This window comes from Pongo abelii, chromosome X (genome assembly GCF_028885655.2).
Source record: "Pongo abelii isolate AG06213 chromosome X, NHGRI_mPonAbe1-v2.0_pri, whole genome shotgun sequence".
Lineage (NCBI taxonomy): Eukaryota > Metazoa > Chordata > Mammalia > Primates > Hominidae > Pongo > Pongo abelii.
In genome coordinates this window covers 49,688,038-49,715,712 of record NC_072008.2, presented here as the reverse complement: position 1 = coordinate 49,715,712, position 27,675 = coordinate 49,688,038, and the positions used below count along the sequence as shown (strand labels likewise).

General features: G+C 52.9%; 1 protein-coding gene across 1 annotated transcript in view; it reads left to right on the top strand.

Moving 5' to 3' along the window:
• The window catches only part of CACNA1F (calcium voltage-gated channel subunit alpha1 F), a 28,308-nt gene extending 1,656 nt beyond the window's left edge, over positions 1-26,652 (top strand). The window contains exons 3-47 of the mRNA XM_054544543.1: positions 351-456; positions 669-808; positions 1,048-1,190; positions 1,285-1,437; positions 3,255-3,451; positions 3,563-3,666; positions 4,575-4,765; positions 5,000-5,092; positions 5,200-5,293; positions 5,459-5,485; positions 5,634-5,794; positions 6,717-6,942; positions 8,579-8,786; positions 8,877-8,997; positions 9,112-9,193; positions 10,645-10,690; positions 11,199-11,250; positions 11,948-12,095; positions 12,254-12,383; positions 12,752-12,811; positions 12,958-13,064; positions 13,151-13,238; positions 13,688-13,795; positions 13,886-13,938; positions 15,182-15,328; positions 16,166-16,367; positions 16,465-16,623; positions 17,438-17,548; positions 17,805-17,888; positions 18,912-19,040; positions 19,399-19,464; positions 19,718-19,809; positions 20,225-20,384; positions 20,614-20,741; positions 21,020-21,116; positions 21,303-21,405; positions 21,662-21,763; positions 21,945-22,075; positions 22,313-22,444; positions 23,034-23,203; positions 24,616-24,723; positions 24,873-25,000; positions 25,105-25,217; positions 25,911-26,108; positions 26,357-26,652. Of these exons, the coding sequence (XP_054400518.1) occupies positions 351-456; positions 669-808; positions 1,048-1,190; positions 1,285-1,437; positions 3,255-3,451; positions 3,563-3,666; positions 4,575-4,765; positions 5,000-5,092; positions 5,200-5,293; positions 5,459-5,485; positions 5,634-5,794; positions 6,717-6,942; positions 8,579-8,786; positions 8,877-8,997; positions 9,112-9,193; positions 10,645-10,690; positions 11,199-11,250; positions 11,948-12,095; positions 12,254-12,383; positions 12,752-12,811; positions 12,958-13,064; positions 13,151-13,238; positions 13,688-13,795; positions 13,886-13,938; positions 15,182-15,328; positions 16,166-16,367; positions 16,465-16,623; positions 17,438-17,548; positions 17,805-17,888; positions 18,912-19,040; positions 19,399-19,464; positions 19,718-19,809; positions 20,225-20,384; positions 20,614-20,741; positions 21,020-21,116; positions 21,303-21,405; positions 21,662-21,763; positions 21,945-22,075; positions 22,313-22,444; positions 23,034-23,203; positions 24,616-24,723; positions 24,873-25,000; positions 25,105-25,217; positions 25,911-26,108; positions 26,357-26,587 (5,629 nt within the window). The 3' untranslated portion in view covers positions 26,588-26,652. The remainder of the gene's footprint in view (positions 1-350; positions 457-668; positions 809-1,047; positions 1,191-1,284; positions 1,438-3,254; positions 3,452-3,562; positions 3,667-4,574; positions 4,766-4,999; positions 5,093-5,199; positions 5,294-5,458; positions 5,486-5,633; positions 5,795-6,716; positions 6,943-8,578; positions 8,787-8,876; positions 8,998-9,111; positions 9,194-10,644; positions 10,691-11,198; positions 11,251-11,947; positions 12,096-12,253; positions 12,384-12,751; positions 12,812-12,957; positions 13,065-13,150; positions 13,239-13,687; positions 13,796-13,885; positions 13,939-15,181; positions 15,329-16,165; positions 16,368-16,464; positions 16,624-17,437; positions 17,549-17,804; positions 17,889-18,911; positions 19,041-19,398; positions 19,465-19,717; positions 19,810-20,224; positions 20,385-20,613; positions 20,742-21,019; positions 21,117-21,302; positions 21,406-21,661; positions 21,764-21,944; positions 22,076-22,312; positions 22,445-23,033; positions 23,204-24,615; positions 24,724-24,872; positions 25,001-25,104; positions 25,218-25,910; positions 26,109-26,356) is intronic.
• Positions 26,653-27,675: the final 1,023 nt, after the last annotated feature.

Below are 27,675 nucleotides of genomic sequence, written 5' to 3'. Positions count from 1 at the left end.
GGGCGGGGCCCGGGGTAAAGGTCATCAGGATACCAGGAGTAAAGAATTGGGTCAGGGCTGGAATAGAGGAGGGCTGAGGTCATCAGGGTCAAGTCAAGAACTAGATTGGGGGGCGGGTTCAGAAAGGCAAAGGTCAGCAGGGTTCAACAGTCAAGGACTGAATCACAGCAAGAGTTGGGGATGGTTAAGGTTTCCAGGAGGGACAAAGTCAAGGCCTTGTCAGGGCAGGGGTCGAGAATGCCAGGACCTGTCACCTTGGGCGTCAAGGGTCAGCACTGGGTGGGAGGTCCCCAAGGGAGTGGGGGGTTCCAATGCCACTCTGCCAGGGTCCTTGACTGTGTCCACCTGAGGCCCTTCGACATCCTCATTCTGCTGACCATCTTTGCCAACTGCGTGGCCCTGGGAGTTTACATCCCCTTCCCTGAGGACGACTCCAACACTGCCAACCACAACCTGGTAAGGCCCGCCCCGCCCCAGCCAGTTCCCAGCCAGATAGAGCCCCAGTAGAGCTCACTCCTTCCAGCCAGACCCCGCCCCCTCTCTGACCCGGATGGCCCTGCCTGGCTCAGCCCCACCCTCAGTCCTGACTATGCTCCCCACGCCCCCGTCAAACCCCGCCTTCAAATAACTCCCCGACTTCCCGCCCCACCCCCCGGTCCCACCCCCAGGAGCAGGTGGAGTACGTATTCCTGGTGATTTTTACTGTGGAGACGGTGCTCAAGATCGTGGCCTACGGGCTGGTGCTCCACCCCAGCGCCTACATCCGCAATGGCTGGAACCTACTCGACTTCATCATCGTCGTGGTCGGGTGCGCGTCTGCGGGAGTCACCCCACCCTAGTCGCCTTCCTACCGTCAGGCCCGCTGAATTCTGGGCTCAGGAAAGCGACTCTTTCAGACCGCCCCCATTCGGCAGCCAGAATCAGGAATATTATTAAAACCCATTTCTATTTCTAGTTACAGGGACTTGTGCTTTTCTGAGAAGGTTAGGGTGGAGGGGGAAATCCCAAGGCTGACCTCCGCCTCCCTGCCCGGTGCTCCCCCATCAGGCTGTTCAGCGTGCTGCTGGAGCAGGGCCCCGGACGGCCAGGCGACGCCCCGCACACCGGGGGAAAGCCAGGAGGCTTCGATGTGAAGGCATTGAGGGCGTTTCGGGTGCTGCGGCCACTGAGGCTGGTGTCTGGGGTCCCGAGTGAGTGGCACATCCCCCAAGGTCGGAGGTGGAGGGTGGGGGTGGGGCTGAGCTGACCACGCCCTTATTTCTGCCTCCCCCTCCCTCCCCACAGGCCTGCACATAGTGCTCAATTCCATCATGAAGGCTTTGGTGCCGCTGCTACACATTGCACTGCTCGTGCTCTTCGTCATCATCATTTATGCCATCATTGGGCTCGAGCTGTTCCTTGGACGAATGCACAAGACGTGCTACTTCCTGGGATCCGGTTAGTCGGCCCGCCCTTCCTAGGCAGAACATGCCCCCTCCTCTGGTTCCTAGATCCAATACTGCACTCAGGGAAACCCACTGAAATGCACAAGATTCCGCCCCCAGGCTCAGGTTCCATCCCCAGATAACCAAGTCCCACCCATATATTCAAGACTCTGCCCTAAATCAGACTACAACCCCACCTTGCTAATAGCTCCGCCCCATCACAAGACTGTACCCACAGGCTAAGGTCCTGCCCCGCACTTAAGACTTAAGTGCAAGTGCCCCGCACTTAAGACAAGACTCTGCGCCTGTAATCCCGGCACTTTGGGAGGCCGAGGCGGGCGGATCACGAGGTCAGGAGATCGAGACCATCCTGGCTAACACGGTGAAACCCCGCCTCTACTAAAAAAAAAAACAAAAAATTAGCTGGGCGTGGTGGCGAGCGCCTGTAGTCCCAGCTACTCGGGAGGCTGAGGCAGGAGAATGGCGTGAACCTGAGGCTGAGGCAGGAGAATGGCGTGAACCTGGGAGGCGGAGCTTGCAGTGAGCCGAGATGCGCCACTGCACTCCAGCCTGGGCGACAGAGGGAGACTCCGTCTCAAAAAAAAAAAAACAAACCAAAACAAAACAAAACAAAACAAAAAAAACCCTGCACCTTGGCTCGCGCCTGTATTCCTGGCATTTGGGAGGCCGAGGCGGGAGGATCACTTAAGCCAAGGAGTTCGCGACCAGCCTGTGCAAAATAGTGAGATCCGGTCTCCAAAAAATAATAATAATAACAAAATAAAAACAATTTTAAAAAACTTTATCCTTGCCTGGGCGCCGTGGCTCACGCCTGTAATCCCAGCACTTTGGGAGGCCGAGGCAGATGGATCACTTGAGGTCAGGAGTTCGAGACCAGCCTGGCCAACATAGTGAAACCCTATCTCCACTAAAAATACAAAATTGAGCCGGGCGTGGTGGTGCACGTCTGTAATCCCAGCTACTCGGGAGGCTGAGGCATGAGAATCACTTGAGCCTGGGAGATGGAGGTTGCAGTGAGCTGAGATCGGATCGCACCACTGCGCTCCAGCCTGGGCGACGGAGTGAGACTCGGTCTCAAAAACAAAACAAAAACAAAAACAAACCAAAAAAAGCTTTATTCTCCACGACTGGTCTCATACACTCAGACCATTTACCCAGACTCCAGCCCATGCCTTGCCCCTCCCCTATTTTCAAGAGACCGGTCCAAATTCACAAGACTCCGCCCCCAGGCTCTTGCCTTATTGTTATTTACAAGACTCCAGGCCAGGATTTAAATCCCTGTTGGTGGGATCCCTAGCTTCCCAGTGGTTCAGAATACGGAGCTCGCAGGGTTCTGCCCTAGAAGTGGAGCTAAGTGTTGCCTTAGAAAAATCTAGGACTGGCCGGGCACGGTGGCTCATGCCTGTAATCCCAGCACTTTGGGAGGCCGAGGCGGGCAGATCACAAGGTCAGGAGTTCGAGACCAACCTGACCAATATGGCGAAACCCCGTCTCTACTAAAAATACAAAAAAAATTAGCCGGGTGTTGTGGCACACGCCGGCAATCCCAGCTACTCAGGAGGCTGAGGCAGGAGAATTGCTTGAACCTGGGAGGTGGAAGTTGCGGTGAGCCAAGATCGTGCCACTGCACTCCAGCCTGGGTGACAGAGGGAGACTCCATCTCAAAAAAAAAAAAGAAAGAAAAGAAAGAAAGAAAAAGAAAAGAAAAATCTAGGACCCAAGTCGAGCTTCCTAAGTGGGCGGGGCTTCAGGGTGGCAGCGACTGAGAGTGGGCCTGCTTCGAAGCCCCAAGCTCCAGCCTTCCTGCAGACATGGAAGCGGAGGAGGACCCATCGCCCTGTGCGTCTTCGGGATCGGGGCGTGTGTGCACGCTGAACCAGACTGAGTGCCGCGGGCGCTGGCCAGGGCCCAATGGAGGCATCACCAACTTTGACAACTTCTTCTTCGCCATGCTGACAGTCTTCCAGTGCGTCACCATGGAAGGCTGGACCGATGTGCTCTACTGGGTGAGGTGGACTGTGGGCACAGAGCTCAGAGGCTGCACCTGCCTTTCCTCCCTGACACTCACGCAGGAGTGTCTGCCTACCCTGAGGGATGCATGCCTTTTCTCTCCCCAGATGCAAGATGCCATGGGGTATGAACTGCCCTGGGTGTACTTTGTGAGCCTTGTCATCTTTGGGTCCTTCTTCGTCCTCAATCTTGTGCTTGGCGTCCTGAGTGGGTGAGGGACCTAGACACTCCCTGCTTCCCACCCCTCAGCCACTGCCCACTTCTTTGTGCCTGGCAAACTTCTAGGCATCCTTCAAAACCCATCTGAAATACTCCTTCATTCAATCATAAGTATCTATTGTACATGAGGCACCATTTTAGGAATGGAACAAAAGACAAAAATCTCTGCCTTCCTGGTATTACATTCTGATGGGGAGAGACAGAAAGTAGCAACGTATGCAATAAAATAAGTGTGTGCATTTATATATTGCCACACACATATATGTAGTGTTTTATATGGAATGTGTACTGTGGAAAGAAAGGAAAGATAAAAGATAAGAATGGAGAGATCTTGTGATTATAAATAGGGATGTCAGGAAAGGCTGTCTTGACAAGGTGTTATTTGAGTAAAAATGTGAAAGAGGCCAGGTGCAGTGGCTCATGCCTGTAATCCCAGCACTATGGGAGGCCAAGGCAGGAGGATGGCTTGAGGTCAGGAGTTTGAGACCAGCCTGGGCAACATAGTGAGACCTCATCTCTACAAAAAATGAACAAAAATAGCTGGGCATGGTGGCGCATATCTGTAGTCCTAGCTACTCAGGAAGCTGAGGTGGAAGGATTCCTTGAGCCCAGGAGGTTGAGGCTGCGGTGAGCTATGGTCACACCACTGCACTCCACCCTGAGTGAGAGTGAGACCCTGTATCTGGGGAAAAGAAAAAAAAAAAGAGATGAGGTGGGTGCACCATGTGGTTATCTGAGGGAAAAGCATTCCAAGCAAAGAGAATGGTCAGTGCAAAGGCCCTGAGGCTAGAATGTGCTTGGCATATTCAAAGAGTAGCTAGGAGGCTAGTGTGGCTGGAGTGATGAAAGCAAAGTGTTCAGATTGGCTCCTCCCCCTAGCCCTCTATCCTCCTCCCTCAGGGAGTTCTCCAAGGAGAGAGAGAAAGCGAAAGCTCGAGGGGACTTCCAGAAGCAGCGGGAGAAGCAGCAGATGGAGGAGGACCTGCGGGGATACCTGGACTGGATCACTCAAGCTGAAGAGCTGGACATGGAGGACCCCTCTGCCGATGGCAACCTTGGTTCTATGGCTGAAGAGAGCCGGGCGGGCCATCGTAGGCAACTCCAATCTGGCCCATTCCCTGCATGCCTTAGATGTGGTCTGCCCTCCTGAGACCCACCCAGGCCTGATCTGCAACAACTCTAGCCCCAGCCCCCAAGTTATGGCTCAAAATGCAGAATCAAGACCAGCCTCAGCTATAAAGACTCCAAATGACACCCCTACCCTAGACATGGCCCTAACCCTGCCCCCAGTATGTCCTCCCTAATTGTCCTTTCTCTCCCTGCAGGGCCACAGCTGGCCGAGCTGACCAATAGGAGGCGTGGACGTCTGCACTGGTTCAGTCTTTCTACTCGCTCCACACACTCCACCAGCAGCCATGGTGGGGGTCCAGCCAGGCTGGGATGGGGGTGGGTAGGCAGAGGTGAAAGCCAAAGGTTGGACCTCGGGGTCTTCAGGTCCTGACCACTATCCCCACCTTGCCTACAGCCAGCCTCCCAGCCAGTGACACCGGTTCCATGACAGAGACCCAAGGCGATGAGGATGAGGAGGAGGGGGCTCTGGCCAGCTGTACACGCTGCCTGTGAGGGCCCCCAGCCCCTGACCCAGCCCAGAAGCCAGTCCAAACCCTGACTCTAGTCCTTTCTTTAGCCTCAAGCCTCGATCTCAGTCCTTGACCTCTGGCTCCAGCCACTGACACCCCTTCTGCCCTTTATGACACCCACCTCCCATCCCCCTTCTTTTTCAGAAACAAGATCATGAAAACCAGGGTCTGGTGAGTTGGGAAAGTTGTGTGAATCCTTGACTCCATAACTTTGAAACCCCCCACCTCCAAGCCCTCATGACCTTTGGGATCCCCCACCTGAGCCGCCCAGGGCAGGCTTAGGTAGGTGATCTCAGCCTGTGGGCTCCCCTTCCCCCAGCCGCCACCTCCGCCGAGCCAACCGGGTCCTTCGGGCACGCTGCCGTCGGGCTGTGAAGTCCAATGCCTGCTACTGGGCTGTGCTGTTGCTCGTCTTCCTCAACACATTGACCATCGCCTCTGAGCACCACGGGCAGCCTGTGTGGCTCACCCAGATCCAGGGTACACCCCCAGCCTGCCAGTCGTCTCCCCCAGCCTCCTATTCCTTCTACCCCAGAAGCTTAAATCCAAGACCTCTAGGGCGCCTCAGTCCCCAAGACACTGCCTTCCCCCCTACCCAAATAAATCCAGAGCCCTTAGCCTGTCCCATCCCACCTTGTAGCTTACACAGGTAGCACTTGCTGTGTGCCTCAAGCTCCTTTCTCAGCACCTTTCTTTGTGTGTACTGACAATTTCTTCACCACAACCTTATGCGAATTAAATACTAAGGCATAGAACACTGAGCACCAAGGCACTGAGGGGTTAAGCGACTAATCTCGGGACCCAGCTAGTGAGTGGCAGAGCCAGAATTAGAACCCAGGCAGCCTGGCTCCAGAATCCAGGCTCTTATCATCACACTGTCTGGAAAAGTTCTCCACATCTACAAAATGGAGATGATAGATAGTAGTATCCACTTCATGAGGCAGCGAAGAGGAGTAAATGACGTAAAGTGAAAAGTGCTTAGGACATTGTATGGCCCACCATATAGCTAACACTTTATAAGTGTCAGCTCTTACTATTATTCATTATAATCTCAGCCCCAGCCTGAATACTGAGCACATTTCTAAACCATAACCCACAAACCAGCCCCAGTCCCAAAGAAACCCCAGACTCTAACTCTACTTGTGAATTTGGGTCTTCTGGACTCATAGGCACTGACTCTGGCCCCCACCCCGACTCTGCCCCTCATCCCCATCTCCAAGCCTCTCAAAACTTCACCTACTCTGACCTGCAAACTCACCCCAATCCCTAGCCCTAAGCCTTCCCTCAGCCAGCACCTGGCCTGATACCAGCTACCCCGGGTCACCCTATGGTCCCTAGTTACCTCCCCACATGTCACCACAGAAACTGGCCAGCCCGATCATCCCTGCCCCTCTCCCCACAGAGTACGCCAACAAAGTGTTGCTCTGTCTGTTCACGGTGGAGATGCTTCTCAAGTTGTACGGTCTGGGCCCCTCTGCCTATGTCTCTTCCTTCTTCAACCGCTTTGACTGCTTCGTGGTCTGTGGGGGCATCCTAGAGACCACCTTGGTGGAGGTGGGCGCCATGCAGCCCTTGGGCATCTCAGTGCTCCGATGTGTGCGCCTCCTCAGGATCTTTAAGGTCACCAGGTTTGTATTAGGGGAGGGGGAAGACTAGGTCCCCAAACACAGCCTCAACGCCCCCACCCAAGCTCCAATGATAACTTCATCTGCTTCACCATTCATTGAGCAGACATCCACGGAGTGCCTGCTGTGTGCCAGGCACCCTACCAAGCCCTAGGGAAACACCAGGAATCAAAGCAGACACAAGTTCCTGTCTTCATCCACTGGGGAGAATGTCTACTCCATTTCCATCGCCTTCCTCAACCTCAACTCCTACTCTAACGTTTTTCCCCAACCCTGTCTCCGATTTCAATGGCATACTCATTCCCAGCCCAAACCCCATCCCAACCCCCAACCACAATACCATCTCTGATCCCAACCCCCAACCACAGGTCACCTATGAGCCCATTTACAACACTAACACCCATTCCCAAGCCCAACCCCATCTCCCACCTCATCCCTAACTCCCAGCCCCATCCCTGTCACTAACCACCAACCATAATACCATCCTCAACCCCCAAAGAGAACTCCCACGTCCTTAACCCTTAACCATCACTCTATCTTCAATTGCAACTCCATTTCCAGCCTCAGCCCCAGTCTCATCCCATCCCCTCCTCTATCCCAGCCCTCAACCACAACTTATCCTTAACTCCATCTCCAACCCCAAATACATCACAACCCCATCCCCAACACCAGGCCCAGTCCCAACCTGAAACCCAATTCTAGCTTCACCAACTTCCATTAAACCTCCATCCTAGGCTGGACGCGGTGGCTCACGCCTGTAATCCCAGCACTTTGGGAGGCTGAGGCGGGTGGATCACGAGGTCAGGAGTTCAAGACCAGCCTAGCCAACGTAGTGAAACCCCGTCTCTACTAAAAGTACAAAAAAATTAGCCGAGCGTGGTGGCAAGTGATTGTAGTCCCAGCTACTCGGGAGGCTGAGGCAGGAGAATCGCTTGAACCCGGAAGGTGGAGGTTAACCTGCAGTGAGCCGAGATTATGCCACTGCACTCCAGCTTGGGCAACACAGTGAGACTTCATCTCAAAAAAAAAAGAAAAAAAAAAAAACTCCATCCTAACCTCATCTCCCAGTCTCCCATTACACCCCTAACACCAACCCTAACCCCAGACCTCTCAACTTTCCCCTACCTCTTTACTTCTTTTTTTTTTCTTTTTCTTTTTTTTTTTTTTTTTTTTTTTTTTTTGAGACAGAGTCTCTGTCTATCTCCCAGGCTGGAGTGCAGTGCAATCCTGGCTCACTGCAAGCTCCGCCTCCCGGGTTCACGCCATTCTCCTGCCTCAGCCTCCTGAGTAGCTAGGACTACAGGCACCTGCCACCATGCCGGGCTAATTTTTTTTAGTAGAGACAGGGTTTCACCGTGTTAGCCAGGATGGTCTCAATCTCCTGACCTCATGATCCACATGCCTCGGCCTCCCAAAGTGCTGGGATTACGGGCGTGAGCCACCACAGGGCCCAGCCTCCCCCACTTCTTACTCTCATCTCACCCCAACTCCAAAATCATTTCTAACCCTAACACCAAAGCCTATTTGAGCCCAACCTGCCGAGGTGCATCTCAAGCTGGAGCCCTGCCCTGGCTCCTGATGCTCCAGCCATGTCCAGTGGACATGGCATCGACCCTGCCCCCTCCCATTTCTGCTGCAGACACTGGGCTTCTCTGAGCAATCTGGTGGCATCCCTGCTCAATTCAATGAAATCCATCGCATCTTTGCTGCTTCTCCTCTTCCTCTTCATCATTATCTTCTCCCTGCTTGGCATGCAGCTGTTTGGGGGCAAGTTCAACTTTGACCAGACCCACACCAAGCGAAGCACCTTTGACACATTCCCCCAGGCCCTCCTCACTGTCTTTCAGGTGGGATCTGGAGACCATGGGATGGGTGGGTCGGGGAGACCCTGGAGTTGGAGGGGGTCCAAGAGCTCCACGGTGACTTCCCACCCCCAGATCCTGACAGGCGAGGACTGGAACGTGGTCATGTATGATGGTATCATGGCATATGGTGGCCCCTTCTTCCCAGGAATGCTGGTGTGCATCTATTTCATCATTCTCTTCATCTGTGGCAACTGTATCCTTGGAGCTTTGTGGGGCTGGATGATGGTGGAGTCGGGGTGGGTAGGGGGAACTGGGTGGTCTATAGGCAGGGTGCTTCTCCATTCTTTGCAGCCTAAGCTCATCCCAGACATCCTGTTGAACGTGTTTCTTGCCATTGCTGTGGACAACCTGGCCAGTGGAGATGCAGGCACTGCCAAGGACAAGGGCGGGTGAGATCTGTCTCCACCCCTAACACAGTCTCTCTCTGGGATCCCTGACCGGGAACCCCTCAGACACCCCCCACCACCAGAGATGCCTCTAGTCACCCTGGTAATCCCCATCTCCAGATACCATCTGCCAGTCCTCATTCATTCAACATGCATCTATTGAGTGCCTACTGTGTGCCAGGTCCTGTTCTAGATGCTGAGGAGACAAGAGGGGTCAAGGCAGACAGAGTCCTTGCCTTCATGGAACTAACATTCTAGTTGAGGAAGGCAAGAAAAATATAAACAAATGAATATATAATATATGTTAATAATATGTAATAAAGAGAAATAAAACAGAATGAAAGGATAGCAAGAAATGAAGATTGCTCTTTGGGGTTAAGGTTGGCAAGGAAGGTCTCTGTGAGGAAGTGACATTTTACCAGAGACCTGAATGAAGTGAGGGAGTGAGCCATGCAAATATCTTGGGGAAGAGTATTCAAGGAAGGGGAGTGGCAAGTGCAAAGGTCCTGGAGCGCTAATGTTCTTAGCACTTTTTTTTTTATTCTGAGATGGAGTTTCACTCTTGTCGCCCAGGCTGGAGTGCAGTGGTGCTATCTCAGCTCACTGCAACCTCCGCCACCCAGGTTCAAGCAATTCTCCTGCCTCAACCTCCTGAGTAGCTGGGATTACAGACGTACACCACCACGCTCAGCTAAATTTTTTTGTATTTTTAGTAGAGATGGGGTTTCACCATGTTGGCAAGGCTGGTCTTGAACTCCTAACCTCAGGTGATCCACCTGCCTCAGCCTCCCAAAGTGCTGAGATTACAGGCGTGAGCCACCGCACCTGACCACATTCTTAGCACTTTCAAAAAATACCAGCGATGCCCAGGCGCAGTGGCTCACGCCTGTAATCCCAGCACTTTGGGAGGCCGAGGAGGGTGGATCACCTGAGGTTAGGAGTTCGAGGCTAGCCTGGCCAACATGGTGAAACCCCGTCTCTACTAAAAATACAAAAGAAAATTAGCTGGACAAGCTCGCTTGAACCCAGGAGGTGGAGGTTGCAGTGAGCCAATATCGCACCACTGCCCTCTAGCCTGAGCAATAGAGTGAGACTCTGTCTCAAAAAAATAAAAATAAAAACAGTGAGGCTGGAATGGAGTGAGGAAGGAGGAGAGTGGTATGGAGTGAAGGTCAGTGGAGGAAATGGGGGGCCAGATTGAGGGCATTCTGGGCCAGGGTGAGGACTGCAGTTTTTCCTGAATTAAGGAGTCGTGGGAGGGTTGTGGGCAAAGTTGGGATGTCTCAGACAGGGTGTAACAGGCTCCCTCTGGCTGCTTTGAGAACGGACTGTTGGGAGGGGCAGCGGGGAAGAGCAGAAGCAAGAAAGTTCTATGGGACCCAAGAAAGGTCTGTTCTGACTGTAGTGATCCCCCTTAGCCCATCTGCAGCAACCACCCCTATTTCCTCGCACAGGGAGAAGAGCAGTGAGAAGGACCTCCCACAGGAGAATGAAGGCCTGGTGAGTTAGATGCCTGGGCACTGTCTACACCTCCCACTCCCACCACTACCTGTCTATGTGTGCATATCTGTTTTTTTGTTGTTGTTGTTTTATTTTGAGATACAGTCTCACTCTGTCACCCAGGCTGGAGTGCAGTGGTGCCATCTTGGCTCACTGCAACCTCCGCCTCCTGGGTCCAAGAGATTCTCCTGCCTCAGCGTCCCAAGTAGCTGGGATTTACAGGTATGTGCCACCACACTCGGCTAATTTTTGTTATTTTTGAAAGAGACAGGTTTTCACCATGTTGGCAAGGCTGGTATCGAACTCCTGACCTCAAGTGATCCACCTGCCTCAGCCTCCCAAAGTGCTGGGATTACAGGCGTGAGCCACTGCACCCAGCCATGTGCATGTCTTTAACCTTCATCCTCTGCCTATGCATTCCCCTATTATTACATTTCTTCCATGCCTCCCCTGTGTCCATTCCCTGTGTCTCCCTCACCATTGATGACTCCCGTCTTCCTGTCCTCAGGTGCCTGGTGTGGAGAAAGAGGAAGAGGAGGGTGCAAGGAGGGAAGGAGCAGGCAAGTGGGCAGGGCCAGGTGGAGCAGGTGTGGGACCTTGGGGAAAGAGCTCAGGCAGACAGCTCCTGACCCCTGAGACCCTCCTCTCCAGAGATCAGCCTTTTCCAAGATCATCCTGAAAATAACAGACTTGGTATGTGGTCAGCAACATTTGGGAACATTGAGGTTAAAGAAGGGAAATGCAGCCTGGGCAACATAGCAAGACCCCATCTCTAAAAAAGAAATTAATTAGCCAAGCATGATGATGCAAGCCTGTAGTCCCAGCTACTCAGGAGGCTAAGGTAGGAGGATTGCTTGAGCCCAGGAGTTCAAGGTTGCAGTGAGCCATGATGGCACCACTGAAGTCCAGCCTGGGGGAGCAGAGTGAGACCCTATCTCTAAAGAAAAGCAAGAAGAAAAGAAACACATTTTGTTTACTGCTGAACTTCTCAGAGCCTTTATTATAAAATAGTCTGTATATACAACATTCTTTCAACACACATTTACTGAGCTCCTAATGTGTCCCAGGCACTGTTCTAAGTGCTGTGGACATAGCAGTGTACAAAACAGATTAAAATACCTTCCTGGAGGAGCTGACATTCTAGCAGGGAAATGGGAAGAATTGACCATGTGGCAAACACTGTTCTGGGTGCTTTACATCAACTTGCTCAATTAATTTTTTTTTTTTTTTTTTTTTTTTGCTTTTCTCTGGTGCCAGACATGGAGGAGGAGGAGGAGGAAGAAGAAGAGGAAGAAGAGGAAGAGGGTGCAGGGGGTGTGGAACTCCTGCAGGAAGTTGTACCCAAGGAGAAGGTGGTACCCATCCCTGAGGGCAGCGCCTTCTTCTGCCTCAGCCAAACCAACCCGTGAGTGCCGGAAGTGGCAGGGGGTGAGGCAGGAGGGGCTAGGGCAGGTGGAGCATGGAGCAGCCAAGGTGGGAGTGGGGGCATGGGTGTTGTGTCAGGGCCAGAGCTGTATCCTCTGTGGTCCTGAGTTCTGACCATGGCCCACTCCCTCTCCACAGGCTGAGGAAGGGCTGCCACACCCTCATCCACCATCACGTCTTCACCAATCTTATCCTGGTGTTCATCATCCTCAGCAGTGTGTCCCTGGCCGCTGAGGACCCCATCCGAGCCCACTCCTTCCGCAACCATGTGAGCCTTTGGCTGGGAGCTAGGAGCTGAGGGGACACTCCCAGGGGTGTCCTAGTGGGCACAAGCTGGGTCAGGGTGGAGATAAGGAGAAGAGCCCTAGGTGAGCCGAGAGAGGGGCTCATTAATGGCAGCTGATGCAGTGCCAGCCTTTACGGCATGTGCAACACACGGGGAAGCACCAGGGAGGAGATCAATATTTGACTGAGGAGGAAGCTGTGCTCAGAGAGGTTAAGCAGACCAAAGGCGCTGGGTAGAGGCAGGAGTCCAAATTTGAACCCTAATCTTTCTGATGGTCAAGCCTTTTGAGAAGTCACCTAGGATCCCCTCAGCCGTGACTCAGTGGCTCCCCGCTCTTTCTCACACCCCAGATTCTGGGTTACTTCGATTATGCCTTCACCTCCATTTTCACTGTGGAGATTCTACTAAAGGTGACTAATGGGACCCCAGTCCTACCCTCAGTTGCCCCGGCACTCTCCCCACCAGTCCTTGCAGCCCACCTCTCCTGTCCACATCCCCACCTCCCCCAACCCCCACCATCCCTAGGTCTGAGTTTAGCCTCATGTCCTGTCCCCAGATGACAGTGTTTGGGGCCTTCCTGCACCGCGGCTCCTTCTGCCGTAGCTGGTTTAATATGTTGGATCTGCTGGTGGTCAGTGTGTCCCTCATCTCCTTTGGCATCCAGTAAGTGACAGCTCCCCAGCCCACCCCATTCCTCTCACAGCCAGGGCCCAGCCAGGGCCAATGCCTGAGGATTGCCCCTTCCCCAGCTCCAGCGCCATCTCGGTGGTGAAGATTCTGCGAGTACTCCGAGTACTGCGGCCCCTCCGAGCCATCAACAGGGCCAAGGGACTCAAGGTAACCCCACCCCACCCAAACCCACAGGACCCAGGCCCTGCCCTGCCCCTGGGGCCAGGATCACTGATCAAACTGACCATTTGCACGGATGCATGACCATACGGCTGGACCTGACACATAAACACACATCTCTGACCACTAGCCATGTGGCCTGACCCATGTTCCTTCCAAGTGACCATATGTTTCTACCAGTGGCCACATTTCTCAGACCCAGCTCCCTGACAGGTGGCCACAGATCCCCACCCGGGAAACACTTATTCCTGGTGGATGCCCACACGTCTCTAGCCCGTAACACTGCCTCTTGAACACATGTTGCTAACCATACATCCCTGACCCATCACCACATGTCCCCAACCCAAGTCCCTGAGCTGCATCTATGACCAGAGTCCCTGCCCCCATGACCACTGTGGCCTGTAGTGTTCAGTAGCCATATGCTTGGGTGCCCGCAGCATGTGGTGCAGTGTGTATTTGTGGCCATCCGGACCATCGGGAACATCATGATTGTCACCACACTTCTGCAATTTATGTTCGCCTGCATCGGGGTGCAGCTCTTCAAGGTGGGGCAAACACTGGAGGGAATGCCAGGCAGGGGTCCGGGCGGGAGCGTGATGAAGGGTGAACCTACTTGACAGACATCCTCTCTACAGGGGAAATTCTACACCTGCACGGATGAGGCCAAACACACCCCTCAAGAATGCAAGTGAGTGCCCAAGACTCTGCCCTCCACGGAGCTCAGGACCCCTCCCAAAGACTTTAGAGCCCCTAGATCTCACCAAGGCCCAAAGATATAGTCCCAGAATTGTCCCAAGAACTGCAGAGGCCCTCAGATCTCACCAAGTCTTTGGAGGTTCCCCTGATACCTCCCCTAGATCCCTCTCCGCATTCCCCAAGTGACCTACATTCCACTCCAGACCCCTTAGCAATCACCACCCCCACCCTGAGCCCCCAGCTTCCATCTTGAGACTCCTGTAGAGGGTAGTAGTTAAAAGCCTGGGCTGTGAAGTCAGACATTACTGGTTCAAATCCACTTCATGAGACTTAGGTACATTTCTTAAACTTACTCAGCTCCATTTCACTCAACTGAAAAACGGGGCTAAACAGTGCCTATCTCACAAGGCTGTTGTAAAGAGTAAATGAGCTACTACATGGAAAATGTACTTTGTACAATGTAAAGTTGCTACACAGAAAACCTAGCTTGGGCCGGGCGCTGTGGCTCATGCCTGTAATCCCAGCACTTTGGGAGGCCAAGGCAGGCAGATCACCTGAGGCTGGGAGTTCGACACCAGCCTAGCCAGCATGGTGAAACCCTGTCTCCACTAAAAATACAAAAATTAGCTGGGCTTGGTGTTGTGCGCCTGTAATCCCAGCTACTCGGGAATATGAGGAGGGAGAATCGCTTGAACCCGGGAGGCGGAGGTTGCAGTGAGCTGAGATCATGCCACTGCACTCCAGCCTGGGCAGAGCCTTTTTTGAGACTCCGTCTCAAAAAAAAAAAAAAAGAGAAGAGAAGGGAAGAGAAGAGAAGAGAAGAAAAAGAAAATCTAGCTCAGTGCCTGGCATATAGTTAGTGCTAATAAACGTTGGCTATTATTCGTTTCACTTTTTCCTGGTGGGCGATGATGAGGATGATGATGGTGATGATGAAATGATGCCAACTATGTGCCAGACACTAGTCTCATTTATTGACTTGTGACATTTATTAATCCTTGTGACAAGCCAGGAAATCAATTCTGTTATTATCCTTATTTCTTAGAATAGGGAAACAGAAGCACAGAAAGGGTAAATGCGCAAGGTCACCCAGCCAGGACATGGAGGGACAGGATTTGAACCCAGACCATATTGCTCCACCACTATGTCCTGCTGCCTCCATGCTGGAGACCCCAGATCCTTTCCCCAGTTCCTCACCCCTCCTCACCCATCTAACCTGTTTGCAACATCCACAGGGGCTCCTTCCTGGTGTACCCAGATGGAGATGTGTCACGGCCCCTGGTCCGGGAGCGGCTCTGGGTCAACAGTGATTTCAACTTTGACAATGTTCTTTCAGCCATGATGGCCCTGTTCACTGTCTCCACCTTTGAAGGCTGGCCTGCGTGAGGGACAGGGCCCTGGGATTATCAGGGGATGAGGCAGGGGTCTCTGCAGGATTGGGTTGGGATCTCCTGGAAATGGGTGGGAGTGTACCTTGGGGATGTGACAAAGGTCTCTCGAGACTGGATAGGGTTTTCTGGAGAGTGGTGGGTGTATCAGAGGACTGTAGAGGTGGGGTTCCCAGAAGCTGGGTGGGGGTTCTTTGGGGACTTGAGTGAGGGGTCTCCAGGAATTGGACAGGGATCTCTAAGGGACTAGGTAGCTAGACAGAAGCCTAGAAAGGATTGGAGATGGCTTGGGGGGACAGAGTGGAGGTCTCAGGGGACTGGGATTGGTCTCTGAAGAGATGAAGCAGGGATTCAGGGATTTCTAGAAAGCTGTGCAGGTCTTTGGGATACTCATTGTGGGGCTCTGTGGGGAGATGGAGTGGGGATTCAAGTTGATGGGACAGGGATAAATTTACAGATTGTTGGGGGCTTGTGTGGAACTTCTGGGGAGGCACATGGGGGTCTCCAGGTGGTTGGAGAAGGGGATTTGAAGGTCTGTGGAAACTTAGGGGATTTCTGGGTCTTTGAGGTTCTGAATGGAGATTCTCTGGAGGACTCTATGGGGGTTTCTGAGGGCATGAGACAGAGGATTTAGATTCTTTGAGGGCCTGGCAGGGGTCTCTTAGAGTATGTATGGAGGTCCCAGGTAGTTAGGTCAGGAGATTTAGCGGTCTTCGGGGTGCCAGGCAGGAAACTCTGGGGTGTCTGTGATAAGTAGACTGGGGGCAGGTCTGAGGGGGCTGGGATATCCCCTCACCTGCCCCCACCTCTACCCCCCTCTGGCTCCCACAGACTGCTATACAAGGCCATCGATGCATATGCAGAGGACCACGGCCCCATCTATAATTACCGTGTGGAGATCTCAGTGTTCTTCATTGTCTACATCATCATCATTGCGTTCTTCATGATGAACATCTTCGTGGGCTTCGTCATCATCACTTTCCGTGCCCAGGGCGAGCAGGAGTACCAAAACTGTGAGCTGGACAAGAACCAGGTGACCTCTGACCCCTGACCCCCAATGGATGGTCACCAACCCTTCCCTCCTTGCCTCAGGACCCCACTGCTCACTCATGCCCTGCCCTGGTGTGCAGCGTCAATGTGTGGAATATGCCCTCAAGGCCCAGCCACTCCGCCGTTACATCCCCAAGAACCCGCATCAGTATCGTGTGTGGGCCACTGTGAACTCTGCTGCCTTCGAGTACCTGATGTTCCTGCTCATCCTGCTCAACACAGTTGCCCTAGCCATGCAGGTCTGAGATCCCTGTCTGACCCCCGCCAGACTCCTGACCCTATTATCTCCACATAATCCCTTGGGAACCATTAGGAACACTTAAGGCTGCAAATAACAAACCCCCTGCCAACTAAAAGCAACTTAAGCTATAAAGACATTTGCCACATTTCTTCAAGTCTATGGCCAGTACTTGTAAGTTGCATCCTGATTTCGGAGATGTAAGAATGTGAAAAAAAAAAAAAGTAGCCACTGGCCATTGTAAGTTGCCATTTGTTATAAAATGCACCCCAATTTCAGAGATTCTAAAATGTAAAAAGATGTGCATCCTGGAGTCAATGAACTGTGGTAATTACCTCATGTATTGAGAAGTGCAGAGGTAGGCTGTTTGTTCATTGTTCATCCGGGACCCATGCTCTATCTTTCTGCTTCACCATTCTTAGCAAGTTGGCATTCATTCTCATGATTGTTGTTTCATGGTCACAGCTCCAGGAATCAAAACCACACTCAAGGCAGGGAGAGTTGCACCTGGGCCCTCTCCTTATTTGATCCTTTCATCGGAAAGCAAAATTTTTTTTACAGAAGCTGCTAACCAACAGCAGATTTATGTTTATGTCTCATTAGTCAACCTGGCCTTGCCTAGCTACAAGAAAAGCTAGGAATCAAGAACTAAACTTTCCAGTATCCATAATGGGAGGCAGACAGTGCAAGGGGTTTGGCCAATACACAGTGCGATCAAGTCCCCAGACTTGCCTCAGCCCAGGCCAGGGAATATTTGGTTGGGTGTGGCGGCGTCTCTGCCTCAGGCTCCATCTCAACCTGATTTTGTCCTGCAGCACTATGAGCAGACTGCTCCCTTCAACTATGCCATGGACATCCTCAACATGGTCTTCACTGGCCTCTTCACTATTGAGATGGTGCTCAAAATCATCGCCTTCAAGCCCAAGGTGGCCCCCCTGCTCTAGCCCCACCCACCAGTGGATGAATTCCTTGGGAGTGGAGCTCATTGCAGAGCTCTGGGGTTGGGGATGCGGGCAGCAACCAGGGAGTGTGAGTCTAGGGAGTGAGAGGGACTCAGGTGCAGGCCTGTCATGTGATCCAAGCCAAGCCCTGCCCCCCTCCAGCACCCCCTACTACTACTGGCCCCCTACTCTGGCTTGCGAGCTTTGAGAAGACAGGGCACTGCTTTTCTCCTGCTTGCAGCATTACTTCACTGACGCCTGGAACACGTTTGACGCTCTTATTGTGGTGGGCAGCGTAGTGGATATTGCCGTCACTGAAGTCAATGTGAGAACTGGCCTTTCCACTAATCCACTCTCACCCTATACACCTTCCCTCACCTCTATCGCGGGGCTCCCTTTCACGTGGGTGGGTGGCTCCCACGCACATCCTCCCTACTCCTGGAGATGCAGTCCTCATTCTAGCTCTATCTCTTCTGAGTCCCTGTTGGGTTCAGCCAAAGTCCCCCTCTACTGGCTTTCTCATTCCATTTTGTAATCTATCTACTGGCTCCACCATCTCCTGAAATGCCTCTCCTGTTATTTCTGTTATCTCTTACATTGCCTCTACATCCCCCATCCATTGGCTCCGTCATGTCCACTGACTCCTGCTTTGGCTCCATCTTTTCTGATGACTTCATTGGCTTCATTTCTCCACCAACTTCATCGTCTCTGACACTGGCTCTTTCATGGCTCTGTCATCACTATTGACTGTATCATTGGTTCCATCACCTCCATTGGGTACTACATGGTTCTGTCACCTCAACTGACAACGTCGCTGGTTCCCTATCTCCATCACTGGCTTCTCCATTGGCTCCTCCATCGGTTCTCTCATCTCCGTCATCTCTATGACACCACTGGTTCCATCATTTCCTCTATTGGCTCCAATGTCTCTGATCCATCACCTCCTTTACTCTCTCCTCTCCCTTCCATTCCCATTACCCACTTTTTCCTAATCCTAATCCACTACCATATAAACTTTCCCATTGTCCCCTGTATAATGACCCCACCATCACCCCCTATATCTGCTCCATCATTTCTCACCTTGTTCATTTGGGCCTATGATGTCATCATCTCCTGTATCACCTTTTTCTTGGCCATATCTCCCTCCAGAATGGTGGCCACCTTGGCGAGGTAGCCCACCCTAATAACAGGGACTCTCTGCTTCTTTTCCCATGTCCCTCTGTCCCTCCATCCCTCCAGATTACCCTGGGGCCTGAGTGATTTGGGTACTGGGAGGGCCAAAGCATGAGATAGGGAGATAGCTGGAGTAAATGCAAACTGAGCATCCCTACTGCACCCCTCACCCCAGAGCTCTGAGGACAGCTCTCGCATTTCCATTACCTTCTTTCGCCTCTTCCGAGTCATGCGGCTGGTCAAGCTTCTCAGTAAGGGTGAAGGGATCCGCACATTGCTCTGGACATTCATCAAGTCCTTCCAGGTAATCCCCTACCCCATCCCTTTGACCATACCTCGCCCCCATTTCACACTTCTCAGCCTGCCCCTTTACCACCCTCAGAACTACATCTCCCGACATGCCATACCCATTTCCAAATTATTATTCCAATTTTCTCTCTTTTCTGGGCTCTCAATTTCCAACACACCTCTGGTCTCACTGACCTTACTCTATCTACTTAACACTATGTTCACATTTGAGAGACACCGCAGTCCTTGGCACTTTGGAGATGGACTGCAACTCCCAGTAGGCCCAGGCCAGGGAAAGCAGTGCATTCTGGGGCTTATAGTTCTTTGCCTAAGCCTGTGCATCTATTCTCTGCCCCCCTCCCCCGTCCCTATAGGCCTTGCCCTATGTGGCTCTTCTCATCGCAATGATATTCTTCATCTATGCCGTCATTGGCATGCAGGCAAGTGGGGACCCTAGGAAGCATCCCTTAGGCCCTCCTCTGCTGGCAGGGGATGGGTTAAGAATAGCCCCAAAGTAGGGGTGGTGGGTAGACAGACAAGCTGGACGGCCCTGGGTCAATCTACACATCTGTGAAATGAGATCAGCAGTGATGCCCTTTTTGTCAGGGTTATGAGGCTCCTTTAGGTATTAGGAGGTATGAAATGGGTGGGGCATGGGTTCACCCCACTGACACAGCCTTGATGTGTCCACAGATGTTTGGCAAGGTGGCTCTTCAGGATGGCACACAAATAAACCGAAACAACAACTTCCAGACCTTTCCACAGGCTGTGCTGCTTCTGTTCAGGTGACATCTACTCACTCCCCTGCCACCTTATGCCCGTGGGTGCCCACCCACCCTCTCTGAGCCCCAGACTGCTTGAGCTATGGGAATAACATGGCAGCGTGGGGCTTCATACAGCCCGAGATGTTTCCTGGCTATGATGTGAGGAGTCTGTTAGAGTATTCTAGCCTCAGCCATTTTCTTTCTGGCTGTAAGACGCATCCCCTTCTCGGTCTCAGTGCCTCATCTGTAAGATGCAAACACGACCGTCATCAACATGGCCACACTGGCTGTTAAAATATTGAAATGTTATCTGTGCCAGATGGAGCCCCTGGTGAGAAGTAGGTCATCTCCTCATTCCCCAGTCCTCCCCCAACTCCATTTACCATGACTTCATAGCCTCCCCTTCAGGATGCTACCCCTGTGTGACCCCCACCAGGTGTGCCACTGGTGAGGCATGGCAGGAGATAATGCTTGCCAGCCTTCCCGGAAATCGGTGTGATCCTGAGTCTGACTTCGGCCCTGGTGAAGAGTTTACCTGTGGTAGCAATTTTGCCATCGCCTATTTCATCAGCTTCTTCATGCTCTGTGCCTTCCTGGTGAGAACCATTTCCTCACAACCACCACCACCGTCATGGGGGCTGGCCCTGAGGGGCTCAGGGATGTGACGTAGGCAGCCCAGATCTTCATAGTGGGTGAGAGGGCTGGTCTGATGACAAGATCAATCCAGAGACTCATGACCATATAAGCCCACCCCAGCCTCCCACCATCCCTCCATGACAGTGTTCTGCCCTTCACCTAACTGCTCCCCTGCTCACTGGCCCACAGATCATAAATCTCTTTGTGGCTGTGATCATGGACAACTTTGATTATCTCACCAGAGATTGGTCCATCCTGGGCCCCCATCACCTTGATGAATTCAAGAGGATCTGGTCTGAATATGACCCTGGGGCCAAGTATGCCCTCTATACCCTTACCTAGAATCCAGGGGACAATGTACTGCCCTACACAGTCACCTAGCCCCCAAACTTCCGACTGCTGCATCCCATTACCCAGTCAATAGATGCCCCAAAGTTTCCACTGCCCCGTCCTCTGCCCTCTTTGACTGCCCTCCAGTTCTTCCCTGGAAAGCTCTGGGGTATTGGTAGGAGGAGGTAGTGATGAGCTGGTGGGGCCTTGAGAAAGGGCTAGTGGGGGCATGGCCAATCCAGTGGTACCTCCCCAACTCCTCCAGGGGCCGCATCAAACACTTGGATGTGGTTGCCCTGCTGAGACGTATCCAGCCCCCTCTGGGATTCGGGAAGCTGTGCCCACACCGAGTGGCCTGCAAGGTCTGTGCACCTGCCCACCCCCAGGCCCCTGAGAGAACTGTCTATCACATGGCAAGGGTGGGAAGAGATCTGCCTTGGGTGGGGAGGGGTGTTTGATCACATCCTCAGAGGTTTCTGCCCCTTGACATTCGTTCCTGCATACCCGGAATTTTCCCAGAGTGGGTTTCATGTCTCTGGTGTTCGCAGAGACTTGTGGCAATGAACATGCCCCTCAACTCAGATGGGACGGTGACATTCAACGCCACACTCTTTGCCCTGGTCCGGACATCCCTGAAGATCAAAACAGAAGGTGTAGGGGAGGGGCAGGAGTGGGATCCTTCCTGGGGAGGGTGCAAGGAGCAAACTCATTGAATCATGGGCCCCACTCCTAGCTCTGAACCTCAGAATGGGTGACCAGATTCTCCAGGCCTGTTTCCCCCCACCCCGTCCAATGGGGGCGGTGTGCATCTGCAGTAGCAGCTTGTGAAGTCCCCCCTCCAACAGTGAGGGGGCAGCTGTGGAGGCTCTTCCTATTGGCTCATGCCCCACATCCTCCTCCAACGCAGGGAACCTGGAGCAAGCCAACCAGGAGCTGCGGATTGTCATCAAAAAGATCTGGAAGCGGATGAAACAGAAGCTGTTAGATGAGGTCATCCCCCCACCAGACGGTGAGCTATCCCCGCCCCAGTTCCCCGCGCCAGCCCCTGAATGGCAGATGATCGCTCTCCACCACAAAACCAGCGCTGGGCAGAGGGCGAGGGGAAGTCCATGCTGGTGGGTAGAGAGGTGGCGAGGCGGGCTGGGTCAGAGGGCCCCTGTGTGATCTTGCCTTCTCTCCCTTGCCCCTAGAGGAGGAGGTCACCGTGGGCAAATTCTACGCCACATTTCTGATCCAGGACTATTTCCGCAAATTCCGGCGGAGGAAAGAAAAAGGGCTACTAGGCAATGAGGCCGCCCCTAGCACCTCCTCCGCCCTTCAGGTCTTCGGGGCAGGGCCTAGTGTGGATGGGCGTGTGTGGCAGTGCTGTGGCTGAGGCTGACCCTCATTTTGATCTTGTGAAACCCATGTCACAGATAAGGAAACTGAGGCCCCAGGCCTCAGAGAGGGCCAGGGTGGCTGAAGGACTCCTTCCCCCACCCTACCCGCCTGCATGGGAAACAGAGAGGGAAAGTTCAGACCCTGAGCTGCCTGCTTACCTATTTCTCCACCCCCACAGGCTGGTCTGCGGAGCCTGCAGGACTTGGGTCCTGAGATGCGGCAGGCCCTCACCTGTGACACAGAGGAGGAGGAAGAAGAGGGGCAGGAGGGAGTGGAGGAGGAAGATGAGAAGGACTTGGAAACTAACAAAGTGGGGACAAGTTTTCACTCTCCCAGGAACTTGATTGTAAAATACTTCGTCAATCCCCTGAGTGATTTTGACACTGCTTCTGGGAAGAAGCTCCCCCAGAGAAGCCCCCTCTGCAATAGAAAAATATTTATTTGAGGCTGGGAGCGGTGGCTCCTGCCTATAATCCCAGCACTTTGGGAGTCCAAGGTGGGAGGATCGCTTGAACCCTAGGGTTCAAGACCAGTCCTGGCAAGATAGTGAAACCTCCTCTCTACAAAAAAATTTAAAAATTAGCTAGGAGTGGTGGTGCAAGCCTGTAGTCCCAGCTACTTGGGAGGCTGAGGCGGGAGGATTGCTTGAACCTGGGAAGATGAGGCCACAGTGAGCTGTGATCATGCCACTGCACTCCCGCCTGGTGACAGAACAAGACCCTATCGCAAATATTTATTTATTTATTTATTTATTTATTTACTTATTTATTTATTTGATATTTACCACTGCTGTTGGAGGGCAAGGCCTACATTCATGGACCTGTGGGGGAGACACGCTATATGACCAAATGACTTAGCCACAAAGTAGATGCAACACTCAGTCCTGTGACTCTCCACAGGCCACAGTGGTCTCCCAGCCCCCAACTCGCCGGGGCTCCAGGATTTCTGTGTCTCTGCCTGTCGGGGACAGACTTCCAGTTTCACTCTCCTTTGGGCCCAGTGATGATGATAGGGGGACTCCCACCTCCAGTCAGCCCAGTGTGCCCCAGGCTGGATCCAACACCCACAGGTATTGTCAAGTGTCTGGAGGTAGATTGTGAGGGAAGGCAAGGACTAGACACTGGATGGAGGCAATTCAGGAGGCAGGAAGTCGAGGGGGGTGGGAGGGAGGGCCTAGAGGCCTTCAAGCAGAAATTTGGGAAGAATGGAGGTGTTTCAAGGGCTCAGGTAAGAATAGGGGGTGATAAGAGACTCATATGAGAAAGGCAATACAAAGGTTTAATGCAAAAAGCACATTATGTGAAACCAACAGTTTCAGTTCAAATTCTGGCTCTGCCATTTGCTAAGTGACCTTGAGCTAATCACTCTTTTTTTTTTTTTTTTTTTGAGACAGAGTCCTGCTCTGTCTCCCAGGCTGGAGTGCAGTGGCACAATTTCGGCTCACTGCAACCTCTGCCTCCCGGGTTCAAGCGATTCTCCTGCCTCAGCCTCCCGAGTAGCTGGGATTACAGGCGGGCGCCATAATGCCGGGCTAATTTTTTTTTTTTTTTTTTTTTTTTTTTTTAGTAGAGACGAGGTTTTGCCATGTTGGCCAGGCTGGTTTCAAACTCCTGACCTCAGGTGATCTGCCCACCTCAGCCTCCCAAAGTTATGGGATTACAAACTTGAGCCACCGTGCCCTGCCTAGTCACTTCGTTTTTATGAGCCTCAGTTTCCTCACCTGTTTAAGGGGGATGATAAAGCACTTACTTCACAGGGATAAAGAAAGGATGAAATGAGGTAATGCATATCAAGCACTTAGCTTTTAGACAATACATAAGCAGAGGAAAGAAAAATTTAAAAAAAATTTCAGAGTGTCTAGCTTGCCTAGGCACGGTGGCTCACACTCGTAATCCCAGCACTTTGGGAGGCCAAGGTGGGAGGATCGCTTGAGCCCAGGAGTACAAGACCAGCCTGCACAACATAATGAGACCCCGTCCATACAAAAAATAAAAAAATAGCCGAGCATAGTGGCGCATGCCTGTAGTCCCAGCTACTTGGGAGGCTGAGGTGGGAGGATAAATTGAGCCTGGGAGGTTGAGGCTGCAGTGAGCTGAGATCATGCCACTGCACTCCAGCCTAAGTGACAGAGTAAGACCTCGTCTCAGAAAATAAAAAACAGAAATAAAAAAATAAAGTGCCTAGCTTTTACAGGCTCCCCCCACTCCTAATACATGCCCAGTTTTGCGTTCAAGGTGTCTCTCTACAGGTCAACTTTGATTTTTTTGAAACTTTCAGTCCTAATGAGATGAACATCTATTAAACAAAAGCCCATGGTCACTTTAAAATGGTTAATGGTTACTTTTATGTGACTCGTCCTCAACAAAAAAATCCAAAAGCCCAGTGTTTCTGTAAGGGTTGGGGCATAGGATGAGAGGAACCAGGGGTCCAGGGCCACATATTGAGGGATCTGGTCTGTCTAACGTGCCTTCCTTTCCCCAGGAGAGGCTCTGGGGCTCTCATTTTCACCATCCCAGAAGAAGGAAATTCTCAGCCCAAGGGAACCAAAGGGCAAAACAAGCAGGATGAGGATGAGGAAGTCCCTGATCGGTACACTGGCCATGCCACATGGGATGAACCCATGAGCTGGGGTGGGGGAGGGGTGGGAACTGGGTTGGGGAGGACTGTTGGTGCCCCATCTCCCAGGCCCAGGTCCAGGCCCAGACCCAAGTTCACCCCCAGCCCTCCCACCCACACAGGCTCTCCTACCTAGATGAGCAGGCAGGGACTCCCCCGTGCCCAGTCCTTTTGCCACCTCACAGAGCTCAGAGATACATGGATGGGCACCTTGTACCACGCCGCCGTCTGCTGCCCCCCACACCTGCAGGTGAGAGCAGGGATGGATCCAAGGGGCCCCCACGGGCCTGCAGGAGAGAGATCTGGGGAAGCACTGACATTGCTATTTGCCCCTGGTGCCCCACCCACCCCCAGGTCGGAAGCCCTCCTTCACCATCCAGTGTCTGCAGCGCCAGGGCAGTTGTGAGGATTTACCCATCCCAGGCACCTATCATCGTGGGCGAAATTCAGGGCCCAATAGGGCTCAGGTGAGGCTGTGGAGGTGGTGCTGGGGTCTGGGGTGTGGAGAGATGGGGGCAGCCTAGGCTGAATTTCTCAAACACAGCACATATCAGGCCCCTTTTTTTTTTTTTTTTTTTTTGAGACAGAGTTTTTGCTCTGTTGCCCGGGTTGGAGTACGGTGTTGAGATCTCGGCTCACTGTAACCTCTGCCTCCCGGGTCCAAGCAATTCTCCTGCCTCAGCCTCCCAAGTAGCTGGGATTACAGGTGCCCACCACCATGCCTGGCTAATTTTTGTATTTTTAGTAGAGATGGGGTTTCACCATGTTGGCCGGGCTGGTCTCAAACCCCTGACCTCAGGTGATCTGCCTGTCTCAGCCTCCCAAAGTGCTGGGATTACAGGCATAAGCCACCGCGCCTGGCCTCAGAGCCTTCTGAAGAACAGGACACATATGAATGAATGCACACAATGCTCACTGTACTTGTGAGGAAACTGAGGTCCAGAGAGGTTTACCCCAGATCATGTAGCTAGTAAGTGGCAGAGCTGACATTTAAACCCAGGCCTTCTGCGCTCTTACATAAATAAACTCAAGCCTGACTTATACCCATTCAGTTTCACTCCAGTTGTATACTGAGGGAAATAAGTAGGCACAGCAGTGAGTCCTAGACCCTCATACCCTACTCATCCATCCCTGCCCCTCTGATGTTTATTCTGGCTCAGGGTTCCTGGGCAACACCACCACAGCGGGGTCGGCTCCTGTATGCCCCGCTGTTGTTGGTGGAAGAGGGTGCAGCGGGGGAGGGGTACCTCGGCAGATCCAGTGGCCCACTGCGCACCTTCACCTGTCTGCACGTGCCTGGAACCCACTCGGACCCCAGCCATGGGAAGAGGGGCAGTGCCGACAGCTTGGTGGAGGCTGTGAGTCCAGAGGGCGTATAGACAAGACGGATGGGGGAGAAGGGGAGGAGGTGGGTACTGGAGGAGGAGGGAAAGGAGTCCCCGGGTCCTGTGTTGTGCATGTAGATATCCCTTTGCCCTACGACCTCTGCTCACCCCTGTCCCCCACTGACTTCCCTACATGCCCGCATGGGCACGTCATTTATCCACACTGAACCTTCTGTGCACACTGTGCTGTCAGTCAACACTGATCCCACCTGTGCCCCCAGGTGCTTATCTCAGAGGGTCTGGGCCTCTTTGCTCGAGACCCACGTTTCGTGGCCCTGGCCAAGCAAGAGATTGCAGATGCGTGTCGCCTGACGCTGGATGAGATGGACAATGCTGCCAGTGACCTGCTGGCACAGGGAAACAGCTCTCTCTATAGCGATGAGGAGTCCATCCTCTCCCGCTTCGATGAGGAGGACTTGGGAGACGAGATGGCCTGCGTCCATGCCCTCTGAATTCCCACCCCTCCCCAACTGCTCAATAAACCTCCTGCCCTCCCCTCCCCAGCAGGAGACAGTTATGGACCACATCCCTGGATTTTGTTGTCTTTGCACTGGGGGTCTGGGGCTACCCAGGGGCCCCAATCCATCCATCCCCTGTTCTAGCCCTGAGCCACTGCCCACACACGGGTATTTCCAGAAACCAGGACAGCCAGGCCTGATTATTCAGCGTCAGGGAAGGAGGGAGGAGGAGGAGGAGGAAGAGACAGCAGCCAAAAAAAGCTGGAGGCAGAGTGGAGGAAGGGGGAGGGGGAGGGCACTGGACAGAGACGGAGGAAAGGGGAGAGAGAGGGTGTGAGGGGTGCTTGGACCCAGAGAGGAGGAGAAGCAGAGATTTCACCAGGGCTCAGCCAGGTCAAACTAGGAAGGGTAGACGGATGAGAAGGAAAGGACAAGGAAACCCAGAGAAGAATCCTGCCAGGGGAGAGGCCTGGAGGTTGGAATCGGCCTGGTATGTGATGCGTCTTAGGCAGAGGGGTCCTCTGACGGCAACAGGAATTTTAGGGTGGCTAAATTGAGATCGCTCTGTCTCCCATCTCCCACTTTCTGCCTGAGAAAGAAAAGAAAACCTAAATCCATCAGTAGACAACATAGGTGACAGCAAAGGGCAGGGCTCCCAGCCCTGGGGAACCCACTCAGGGCCCACCTGGCTTTCCTGAGACCACCTAAGAGTAACCTACTCTTATCCCACACAGATCCCAGAGGTCCTCTCTGCTTCTTGCCCCAGCTTTACTCCTCACCCAGACTTTGGGGTTACATTCGCTGTGAAGGCTTATCAGGCATTTACTATGTGCCAGGCACCAGCTCTGGGTTTCTCTCAGGGCAAACTGAACTGGTTGAAACACGGGACAGGTCTCATCCAAAGTGGGAGTCAGCCCCACTCCAGAGGAATTGAAGGTAGCATTGGGAGTGGTGCAGGATGAGACCACCAGGCAGGGAGGAACTATTCCCAGCTCCCAGAGCAGGGGTTTCTCATTTGTATAATTTGCACCAATCAAGCCAGGACTGAAATTTGAGGGAAGCCAGAATTGGAGACTAGAACT